Below are 12,033 nucleotides of genomic sequence, written 5' to 3'. Positions count from 1 at the left end.
TTTACCCTTTCCTTCATCACGAGACACTTCATTGTTTTCAGAGCGTCAACGTGAACGTTACGCTCCTCTCAGCGAGATCTATGGAAGGGGGGTTAGATGGGTTAAATCCGAAAGGTGGAGGAATCGATAGATGGGATAATAGCCAGCACGCGATCTACATTGGAATGAGGTTCTCATTGGATGGGGCATACCTTTGATGGGGGGTGACTCAAAGCACTGCATTTGCGATGAAAGAAGACGTTGCGCTGTGAGGAAGGTGCCGCAGGACGGGGGGGGGCGGGTTTAAAGCGTTTTTTAAAGCATGCCCATCCCCCCCCAGCCTTGGCCATGGGGATTGATGAAAGGCTTGTGCTCTTCAGATATCAGCGTAGTCCCAGGGACAGGCTCTTTCAGCTGTAGTGCACAGGCCTCAATCAGGCCCTTTGTCTGTCCCAAACCAAATATCGAATCAATTTTATTTGTGTCGCGCTTTTTACAGAATAAAGACACTTTACAGCATAGCAGAAAACTGTGAGTAAAAACCAGGCCTGAATCTTTCATTCATTCATTCATTCACCCATTCATTCATTCATTCATTCACCCATTTATTCATTCATTCACTCATTCATTCACCCATTCATTCATTCACTCATTCATTCACCCATTCATTCATTCATTCATTCATTCATTCATGTTCCTCATCCTTCCAGTCACTTCACCGGCTTGACTCACGCACCCAGCTATCCCAGCATCCCTTGTGAACAGGACGAATCCAGGGGATGCATTAACGGAGAAATTTGCTTCTCGCTGGAGGGCGTGGCTTCACCCACACGTTCGCGCGAGGCCGACTCGCCAACCCCCACCCAATAAGAAACAGCGCTCATCTGTGCTCTCCCAAAATCCATTGCCAGGGAGGGGGACTGCTGGGGGTCCACTTATATACCGAACGGGGCGTTCCAAATTCAGAGAAAAAAGGGGGGAGAGGAAGCAAACAAACCATTCTTTAAATAATTTTTTTTTTTACCTTAATTATATATGCAGAGAGGTCCACCCGAGACCGAGGTCTCTTTTCCAGAGGAGGCCTGCATCACACCTGAAACATCAGGAGGCACAACGTTTCACATAACAGAAATAGACATTAAAGTTACCACACACAATATTATAAGAAGACAAATGAATAACACATCAACATTATGTAATAATGATGATGATGGTGATGATGATAAGGTGATGATGAAGATGATGACGATGATGATGATAATAACGGTGATAATGATGATGAAGATGATAATAACGGTGATGATGATGGTAATGGTGATGATGATGATTATAATGGTGATGATGGTGATGGTGGTAATGATAACATGATGATGAAGATGATGACGATGATGATGATAGTAATGATGCTAATGATGATGAAGATGATAATAACGGTGGTAATGATGGTGATGATGAAGAAGAAGATGATGATGATACTGATGATGATGATGATGATGATAACGGTGATGATGATGATGAAGATTATAATAACAGTGATAATAATGATGATAATCCTGATGATGATGATAACGGTGATGATGATGATGATGATGTTGATGATGATGATAATGGTGATGATGATGATGATGATGATGATGATGATGATGGTGATAATGATAACGTGATGATGAAGATGATGACGATGATGATGATAACAGTGATAATCCTGATGATGATGATGATAACGGTGATGATGATGATGATGATGATAATGGTGATGATGAAGATGATGACGATGATGATGATGATGATGATGATGATGATGATGATGATGATGATGATGATGGTATAACGCAGCGCTTCTGAATCTCTCCTCTCCCGTAGACCACGGGTTCTGCTCGTGCGGCCGCTGCATCTGTAACGACGGCTGGTTCGGGAGGCTGTGCCAGTTCCCGCGCTCCTGCGACATGAGCGACGCCCAGAGCAAGAGCCTGTGTGAGACCGACGACGGCACGGTGTGCTCGGGGAAAGGTAGGGGGCCCCGCCCCGCCCCGCCCCGCCCAGCCCCGCCCCGCCCCGCTCCGCCCAGGGGCCATTCTACTGACCGGGGGGGAGGGGGGGCGGGGGGGGGGGGGGCTGGGCAGAAAGCCCCATGGAGCCCTCCTGACTGGCCTCTACTGTCATCTTGTTATACCCTCAACTCCTAAATCAAGTCCAATCAAATCAACATTATTTGGTATGGTCCTGTGTGGTGAGGTCTGTGGTGGATTCCCTGCTGTAGCTGGATAATGGTATGGCCCTGTGTGGTGAGGTTTGTTGCACACTCCCCTTCGTAGCAGGATAATGGTACGGCCCTGTGTAGTGAGGTTTGTGGCGGACTCCCCTTCGTAGCTGGATAATGGTACGGCCCTGTGTGGTGAGGTTTGTGGTGGACTCCCCTTCGTAGCTGGATAATGGTACGGTCCTGCGTGGGGGGAGCTCTTAGGGACTGGAGCCTCTCTGAAGCCCCTCGCTGCCTTTTCAATTTAACATCCGCAGAGTCTGCGGGCCATGTACAGCGCGATCACAGAGTGCTTCCTTTAATCAATACGCCAGCGCTGGGCCACCGAGTGAGGAGAGCTCGTGTGGCGCGGAGCTCGTTGCCATAGGTAACCTCGGTTACCCTTGGTTACATAAAGCACAGGGACGTAAGAATGCGACAGGCCTTTTCCTAAGGGGGGGGGGAGCGGGGATGTGCTTCTCAGAGCCCATTCTTCAGTGGCCTTGTGCACGGCGGGGGGGGGGGGGGGGGGGGGGGGGGGGCTGAATGGCGGTGCCTCCCTCTCAGGACAGCCTTGAACGCGAAGCAGACGGTCGGAATTCCATTCGCCGTCCGTCTCCTCGGCTCTTTGTACTTCCTGTTTACCTCACTTGCTCCGGCTGCCCTCGGCCAGCCCGGGGAAACGAACGTCGCAGATGAGGCTGCGGTGCCTTCATCTCCCAGCGGAACGACCCTTCCAGAAAAAGCTAAATTCTGTTTTTAACGGCCTGCGCACTCTGCCCATTTAAATATTTCTATGTTGCCTGTGTCGCCGGTAACTAATTAATTTCAACCGAGAATTCTTCAACATTTGCAGTCACAAATACCTTTTTAAATTAGTAACCAAGATATTCAAAATGAACTGAGTCACATTTGTTATTTTTCTCACTGAGGAATCTCACTGAGTATGTGTGGAGCAACAGTCAGTCCCAATTTGACAATAATACACTTTGTCCTCAACTTCAGATAAGTGTATTACATCTACACCAAGAAAGATACTTTGTTCATAGCATTTGTCGCTCCAGCTTCTTCATAGAGAAGCAAAAAAAAAAGTAATCCCTTAAATTTGGACAAAAGCCATTTCAGGTACAATGAAGCTGAATCTTGGCCTTGGTACAGGGACAAACAAAATTTTATTGTCGTAACAATCAGTTAAAAGGAAAAAAAATTCAGTAGAATACAGTTTAAAAGATGAATCTGATGCCAAGGGGTTGTCTCATTGAACCGCAGAGCTTTAATTATTTGATAGCCAGTTATTGCATAGAGGCAATCGTTTTATTGAAGATGGGAACCAATGCCAGATTAATGGACTGTGGTGAGATTTCAGTTTAACTGGGAGCGTCTTGGTTTCTTCCCCACAGATCTCTGCGGACTGCGCTCGAGCACCAGAGAGAATATGCACGGACATTTTCCACCCTAGTTAACACAACCCCTTTCGTCACATACACACAAACAAAATAAGTAATGCGCAGGTAAAGGTGGGATTTCAAACGGACTTAAAACATGTTACTTTTTCTTATTGGTGGTGATGATTGCATTGTCTGTCATTGTTAAATTTATATTTATTTTAACAGCCACTGTGGACTATCTGTGACTAAACCTTCCAACTACGAGTCTTCTCTCATAGCTGGAAGCTTTTTGTCTCGAATTCATGCAATCTCCAGAGCGCTGGATAGCATTTATCTACAGCTGTGTAAGACTTCTGAAAGGCGCCTGCAACTTAATGTGAAAGTTCATTAGGCATTGTTTAATCTTCCAGAAGCCGCAGAAGACTTGACAGGCCTGGAAGCACGCTGTTATTTTGTTCTATCTGATACGCTGATGTCGGCTTGATTGATTCTTATTATTTCTTTTTCTTCCCACATGTTTCTGTCATTTTCTGTCGGTGGCGCACACGTAACACCCGCGTGGGTTCTTACAGTTATAAAGCCAGGGGGAGAACAGGGACGAAATGCTGAAAAAAATACATACAGTATTGGCTCTGAGTTAACAGCCAAACTGGGTTTAAGACTCAAGCCTGAGCGCTAACTGGTGATGTTGTCTGGGTCTAAGACTCAAGCCTGAGCGCTAATTGGTGATGTTGTCTGGGTCTAAGACTCAAGCCTGAGCGCTAACTGGTGATGTTGTCTGGGTTTAAGACTCAAGCCTGAGCGCTAACTGGTGATGTTGTCTGGGTTTAAGACTCAAGCCTGAGCGCTAACTGGTGATGTTGTCTGGGTTTAAGACTCAAGCCTGAGCGCTAATTGGTGATGTTGTCTGGGTTTAAGACTCAAGCCTGAGCGCTAATTGGTGATGTTGTCTGGGTTTAAGACTCAAGCCTGAGCGCTAACTGGTGATGTTGTCTGGGTTTAAGACTCAAGCCTGAGCGCTAATTGGTGATGTTGTCTGGGTTTAAGACTCAAGCCTGAGCGCTAATTGGTGATGTTGTCTGGGTTTAAGACTCAAGCCTGAGCGCTAACTGGTGATGTTGTCTGGGTCTAAGACTCAAGCCTGAGCGCTAACTGGTGATGTTGTCTGGGTCTAAGACTCAAGCCTGAGCGCTAACTGGTGATGTTGTCTGGGTCTAAGACTCAAGCCTGAGCGCTAATTGGTGATGTTGTCTGGGTTTAAGACTCAAGCCTGAGCGCTAATTGGTGATGTTGTCTGGGTTTAAGACTCAAGCCTGAGCGCTAATTGGTGATGTTGTCTGGGTCTAAGACTCAAGCCTGAGCGCTAATTGGTGATGTTGTCTGGGTTTAGGACTCAAGCCTGAGCGCTAACTGGTGATGTTGTCTGGGTTTAAGACTCAAGCCTGAGCGCTAACTGGTGATGTTGTCTGGGTTTAAGACTCAAGCCTGAGCGCTAATTGGTGATGTTGTCTGGGTTTAAGACTCAAGCCTGAGCGCTAATTGGTGATGTTGTCTGGGTCTAAGACTCAAGCCTGAGCGCTAACTGGTGATGTTGTCTGGGTCTAAGACTCAAGCCTGAGCGCTAACTGGTGATGTTGTCTGGGTTTAAGACTCAAGCCTGAGCGCTAATTGGTGATGTTGTCTGGGTCTAAGACTCAAGCCTGAGCGCTAATGGGTGATGTTGTCTGGGTTTAAGACTCAAGCCTGAGCGCTAATTGGTGATGTTGTCTGGGTCTAAGACTCAAGCCTGAGCGCTAATGGGTGATGTTGTCTGGGTTTAAGACTCAAGCCTGAGCGCTAATTGGTGATGTTGTCTGGGTCTAAGACTCAAGCCTGAGCGCTAACTGGTGATGTTGTCTGGGTTTAAGACTCAAGCCTGAGCGCTAATTGGTGATGTTGTCTGGGTCTAAGACTCAAGCCTGAGCGCTAACTGGTGATGTTGTCTGGGTCTAAGACTCAAGCCTGAGCGCTAACTGGTGATGTTGTCTTCCCTGCCAGGGTCCTGCCACTGTGGAAAGTGCATCTGCTCTCCCCAGGAGTGGTACGTTTCCGGAGAGTTCTGCGAATGCGATGACAGGGAGTGTGACAAGCACGACGGCCTCATCTGCACAGGTATGGAGAGAGCGTACACACACACACACACTCACCCACTCACACGCACACACATACATACACACACATGCTCATACACATGCACACGCACGCACGCACGCACACATACATACACACTCTCACACACACACACACACGCGCACACATGCACACACACAAACATACATACACACTCACACACACGCACGCTCATACACACACACACACACACACACACACAAATAAATACACATACATGCACCCAAACCCCTGCCTCTCGCTGACCCCCCCCCCCCCCATCCCTCCCCCCCATCCGTTCCTCCATGCCCGTGGCTGAATTTCACAGCTCAGGAGGAGCACAAATCCAAAAAAGCAAAAAAGCCCGGAAACATTCCTCACCAGTGTCTCAGGGCCCATTGGCCTGAAAATGCGTTCAGCTGCATTTCAGTTAGAAAAGTTTGCTCTGCGGACGTCAAACTTTCACGCAGCCCAGTCGTTCATCACAAACCAAGAGACTAACGGCAAGCAGAGGGGATTAACATATATGTATATACTAAATGACATTTGTCAGCATATTAATGATAAGGTCATATGCCATGATTATCTTATGCAAGAGGATTATTAAATCACATTTCAAATATCCATCTGTAAGATTTGTTAAGGGGACAGCATTAGGTCATTTGAAAGGTTTTTTTTTATTTTCCTTCTTAAAGTAATGCACGCAATCATTTTAATATGATGAAACAAACATTTGTCAGCGAAGTTCCTACATAAATATCTTGTATTCAGGAATTTCATGGATTTTCCGAAGCGGTTTCTCATTACACGTTGCACTGATGAGTGATGTGGAACATTAAAAGCATTAGGAATGGCTGCTGCTTAATGTCATGCACTGAAAGGCTTTAATTTGCGCTATTTGATCAGTGAAACTATGGTGGATTTCTAGAATTTACCAACAGAAAAATGGTGTCACACAAGTGGAAAATTCCTAACCCTGAAAGAGAACCTCTGAACGGAAACTGGAGTGCATTGTTATGTGTTTAATTACTGGCTTGGCAGATGGGCTTATCGAGGGCATTTTAAATGGTATACTTTTCCATATTATCCAGCAGTTAGAGGCTTATTTGCATTTTTTCAAGAGTACAAGCATGATGTACTGCTACCCCACACTGCTGAGCACATTTCTGGTTGTGATGGTGCTGAACACACCTCTGGTTGTGATGGTGCTGAACACACTTTTGGTTGTGATGGTGCTGAGCACATTTCTGGTTGTGATGGTGCTGAGCACATTTCTGGTTGTGATGGTGCTGAACACATTTCTGGTTGTGATGGTGCTGGACACTTTTCTGGTTGTGATGGTGCTGAACACATTTCTGGTTGTGATGGTGCTGAGTACATTTCTGGTTGTGATGGTGCTGAGCACATTTCTGGTTGTGATGGTGCTGAGCACATTTCTGGTTGTGATGATGCTGAACACTTTTCTGGTTGAGATGGTGCTGGACACTTTTCTGGTTGTGATGGTGCTGAACACATTTCTGGTTGTGATGGTGCTGAGCACATTTCTGGTTGTGATGATGCTGAGCACATTTCTGGTTGTGATGATGCTGAACACATTTCTGGTTGTGATGATGCTGAGCACATTTCTGGTTGTGATGGTGCTGAACACATTTCTGGTTGTGATGATGCTCAGCACATTTCTGGTTGTGATGGTGCTGAGCACATTTCTGGTTGTGATGGTGTTTTTCCACTGAAGTTTACTTCATGAATTATGCTTTCTTTATGTTAGTATCGTTGCATTTTCCAGTTGGCTCAGTCAGTTGAAGCGTAACGAGGACAGGGAGATGCTGGACTGGTCATCAGCGATGGGATGATGCTGTTTCCTGGGGGGGGGGGTCTCTGTTCAGAGCGCACATCGTAGCTTGAACCGTCCCACGCTGAGAGGGGGCTGAAATGGCGACCTTCACGGGCCATTTGAGCGATTCCACCCCATTTCCCGCCAAAAAAAAAAGAAGCCTCCCCATTGTGAACCAAACCACACGGAAATCTGTTAACCAATCAACTGCACGCGCCCTGAAGGGTCACTTGATCGATGGCCATTTTAATTACAAAGACTCGTTTGATCACCACAGTTTGGAGTACGGCATGTTAAATTAAAAATTTTAAATCTTTTTTTTTAAAAAGAGAAAGGAGAAAGAGGGCAATCACGGCTTTTTGTGGCCCCTGCTCCCTGGAACGCCATTGGCCAGAATTTACGGATGGGTGGGGTGGTGCGGTGGGCGGGCGGGAATTTCAGGCAGGGGGAAACGGGGTTAGGGTGATGGACAGGTCCTCAGAGCTTCTCTCTCCTCCCCTCTCGTCCCGACAGGAAATGGCGTGTGCAACTGCGGCAGCTGTGACTGCTGGGAAGGGTGGAGCGGGAACGCCTGTGAAATCTGGGTCGGGGCGGAGTACTGAACACCCCCCACCCCCCACCCGCCCCCCGCCCCCGCCCCCGCCCCGGGGGATGCCTTTAAGACTCCTTAAAAACGAAAAGACTGACCTGTGCTTCGAGACGCTGGACGACACGGAGGAGAAGAGTGACAGGTGGAGAGCAGAGGATGAGGAAGAGGAAGAGGAAGGAACAAGCACTCCCGAATCTGGATATAATTCTTCATTCAGATTTCCGCATAGCACTTGCATAACAGCATTTATTTTACTGGTTACAAATTATCTTTATTAAAACTATATTTGTTGTATGCAAGTAAAACAGTGGTGAAAGCAAAAGAAGATCTTTTTTTTTCCTTTGTAGACACAGTACCTTGTAACTCTATATGTTTCCAATACAGCTATATGTATGAAAAATTGTTTATATAGGAATGCTTACATATTCTTGAAAAAGCTACACATTAGTAAGATGCAGGTACACAGACAAACTCCAAACAATGAACAAAAAAAAAAAAAAAAAAATGTTTTATTGTTAGGATTATTTTTTTGAAGTGGTGTAACTGAATGGAAACATATTGAATCTTCATTTGAATATTTGGCCAGCTGTAATTATTATCCAAAGTGCTTCATGAAAACTGACCAAGCGTTATACTCGGCAGTCAGGTCAGGTGCACAGTAATTCATTAGCATTTTCAATTTCTTTTAACTTTAATAAACCAACTGTGCTGTAGAACACAACCTTTGCATGGAAATGGTGCAAATAATAATAATAATGTTATCTTATAGTGTAATCTATTATAAAATTCTAAATGAATAATAACTCCTAAAGGCATATTTGTAAAGGTGCACACCTTTCAATAAGAATAAGACTTTTAATAATTGTTCAGTCACTGCAAGCATTTTCCCCAACAGTAAAAACTAGTACAGAGTCCTTTAGGAACATTAAATACAGACAGTATGTGGAGCATCTCACCAAACGGGCACCATTTCTGCTTAGTTCGGTGGTGAACTAATTATATTCTTCTGATGTTCATGGAGTGGTGGGGGGGGAAAGACACTTATGATTTGATAATTCTGTGCTGGGGGCGATTATTAATGGTGCTACACGGACGGAGACAGAGGTTTCAGGAGGTGTGGGCTGCACTGTCGCACGGGCCACAAGATAAATCAATATGTCCCTCAGGGGGACCCGTAGCTGAGTATGAACGAACTCAAACAAGATGGCCGAACGTTTCCGCTTTCGCCTTCCCATGCTCTTTTACTCCCACTGAAGTCGCTCTGCTAATCCCAATCCCGCTAAAGACCGGTGCAGTAATATACTGCACGCTGTATTGCATCAAGTCCGTTACTGACATTACAGTACAACTTTGTATAAATATTTTATTCAATATGTTGTATCTGTGTATACAACGGATAAACACAAACTGTACAGTGCAGACAAACTCTTTGCATATATGTATGTAAAGTTAGCAGTACATACCAACAGTTCTTGATACACATATCCCTACTACATGCAGTTCTTTGATGCCATCCTCTTCCCATGCAACGGATGAGAGAAATTACGCGGGAACAGAAGCACGGGGTTAACAGGTAATGCTCTTCCGCCATGATGTTCCAACGTATCGGGGAAAGAAACCAAAGAAAGAAACTGCTCGAAGACAAACATTCATCAGAGTAAACGCCAAGCACAGATGACCCGTATTAAAAAAAAAAACACAAACGAAACAACAGAGGAGAATAAAAACGATTGATGACAGAGAGCGAGAGAGAGAGAGAAAGAGAGAGAGAGAACAGAGGTGTTTACTTCCACACCAGTCATATACAAAAATAAATTCAGCCTTCATTAACCAGTCAACTGGTTTGCAGGGCAAGTTTAGCCCAGCATGTAGAGTTCACTGTTTAAAACGATGAATTTGTTTCATGAGAATGTGGGACACCAGCCCTAGTAGAACTTAGATGTTTAAGGTTTTTCTGTGTATTGCTGCATTGTATAGGAGCATGTATGTAGCTTTGTACAGACAAATATTTAACTAGCTAATGTGCTTCAACGTCTCCTAGGAAGAAGTAACATAAGTTCCAGAAATGATAAATGCTCAAATTAATTTCTTAAAATATTTGCAATTTAACAGCTTCGGTCTATTTTATAACATACTTTTTTATATCTGTTATTTTATACAACCACTATGAAAATTGTAAAAACAAGACCAGTTGATTATTAACTATCACAGAGTAATAGGACAGAGATCATCCTTGAAAAATGTAAGGAAAAAAAAAAAACCACATTCAGATATTTCTGAAGAAAGTAATTAATGAAATTAATGAAAATAATTTGCGTCAGGTCGAGTTGACCCTCTACAGTAACATGCCAAATAAATTCAGAATAGAAAATCAGCCTAATACAGTGGCCACAGAATGTTATTCTTCTATAACTTCCTCATACTTTGATATTTTGATCATTTAAGTAACATCATGCATGTGAATGGTTATAGAATTCTACTGGACACACACCTATGCTTTGGTTTCAAAAGACTTGGAGATGGGAGGCCAAAATATCAAATTCTCTGTTTTTAAGAGACGTTAAAACCGCAGTGAAATGGACTTGAAATATTTACTATTGGCAATGTCAATTGTTTTTTTTTTGTTTTTTTGTTTGGTTAAAAGTTGAGTTGAGGACAGAAATAAAAAGTTCAAGATTATTTAAAGGTTGATTTCTGTTCGCCCGTTTCTGAAAAGCTGCAATGCGATGTCTGTCGATTGAATGTACGAATAAATATTAATTAGTGTGTGTTGTGAGCCGAGGACGTGGTGCCCTTAATCCAGTGTAGTACGCATTTCAGCACACTGGTTCAAAGGTGAAAATGAGCTGGACCGGACTCTGCATGCTGAGCTACAAGAACCAAAAAAAAAAAAAACATTTTTAAAAATAAATAAATAAATCCTCTCAATATATCTCATAATGCCTAGCCATTTGAAAACAACTTTTCTTTTTGATTTGTACAGTGAAAACGTTGTAATATAAGCGCTGTCTCTTGCGTTTGCTGCTGTGGCAAGGGAGGACCACGACGCTGACTTTGCCCATGCTTTGGTGAACGGGATGAGTTGTGGCAGCCAACTGTTACAGTAAGTCACCCACTTACTTTCAGACATTTTGCTTTTTGTTTTTGTTTGTTTTTTTTCTCTGCGTCGGCGAAAGTAGATGTTTTTTTTTTTTTTTTGGAGAATGGCTGCCATGACCTGCAGGGGGCGCCACCTCGCACGGGCAGCTCTCCGTTCTGAGGAGTCGGGGTGTGAGGGGGGGGGAGGGGGGGGGGGGCAGGACAGCTGGCCCACAAGGCCTATAGAAACCCCCCGGAGCCCGCACTCTAAAGCAAGAGTAACCAAAAATACAAATTCGGCTTCCTGTTTTTTTTTGTTTTTTTTTTTAATGAAGTGAGGCAAGCGTCACCACCGGCGGAATCGGACTGATATGTTAGCGGCCCTCTTAAAAAGAGCTACGCCCCCCTCCCCCCTCCCCCCCCCCCTCCCTCTGGGGCCACTGCACAACAGCTCCGGCGGGGGCGTCGATCAACGCATCGCCAGCGTCGACCCCGGGAGCCGTTCGCCAGCCTCCCGCGCGCTCTACCGGAAATGAAAACCCCCGACTCTCAGCCCGAGACGGAGATTGGGTCCCCTCCCCCACCCCTAATCCCCCCCCCCCCCCCCCCAACCCCCAACCCCACCCCCTCCCTCCCAACCTGTCTTCCTGAATGCGTCTTCCCTGGATCCAGGGACCCTGCGACATCTTACTCTCCAAAGACGTGTCAGTGTGTGTGTTTGTGTTTGCGTGTGCGCGCTCGTGTATTAGAAAAATCACACACAGCAGCCCCTGCAAAA

The 12,033-nt window shown here is 45.1% G+C and overlaps 1 protein-coding gene across 1 annotated transcript in view; it reads left to right on the top strand.

Annotated features, from left to right (window-relative positions):
* itgbl1 (integrin, beta-like 1) overlaps positions 1 to 8,218 on the top strand; it is a 70,382-nt gene extending 62,164 nt beyond the window's left edge. Inside the window, exons 9-11 of the mRNA XM_035393233.1 lie at positions 1,843 to 1,989; positions 5,644 to 5,757; positions 8,102 to 8,218. Coding sequence (XP_035249124.1) covers positions 1,843 to 1,989; positions 5,644 to 5,757; positions 8,102 to 8,190 — 350 coding nt within the window. The 3' untranslated portion in view covers positions 8,191 to 8,218. The remainder of the gene's footprint in view (positions 1 to 1,842; positions 1,990 to 5,643; positions 5,758 to 8,101) is intronic.
* The last annotated feature ends 3,815 nt before the right edge of the window (positions 8,219 to 12,033 follow it).

The sequence above is a fragment of the Anguilla anguilla genome, chromosome 15 (genome assembly GCF_013347855.1).
Source record: "Anguilla anguilla isolate fAngAng1 chromosome 15, fAngAng1.pri, whole genome shotgun sequence".
NCBI classification, from domain to species: Eukaryota; Metazoa; Chordata; class Actinopteri; order Anguilliformes; family Anguillidae; genus Anguilla; species Anguilla anguilla.
The sequence above is the reverse complement of the archived record's forward strand: the minus strand, read 5'-3'. Positions and strand labels throughout refer to the sequence as shown.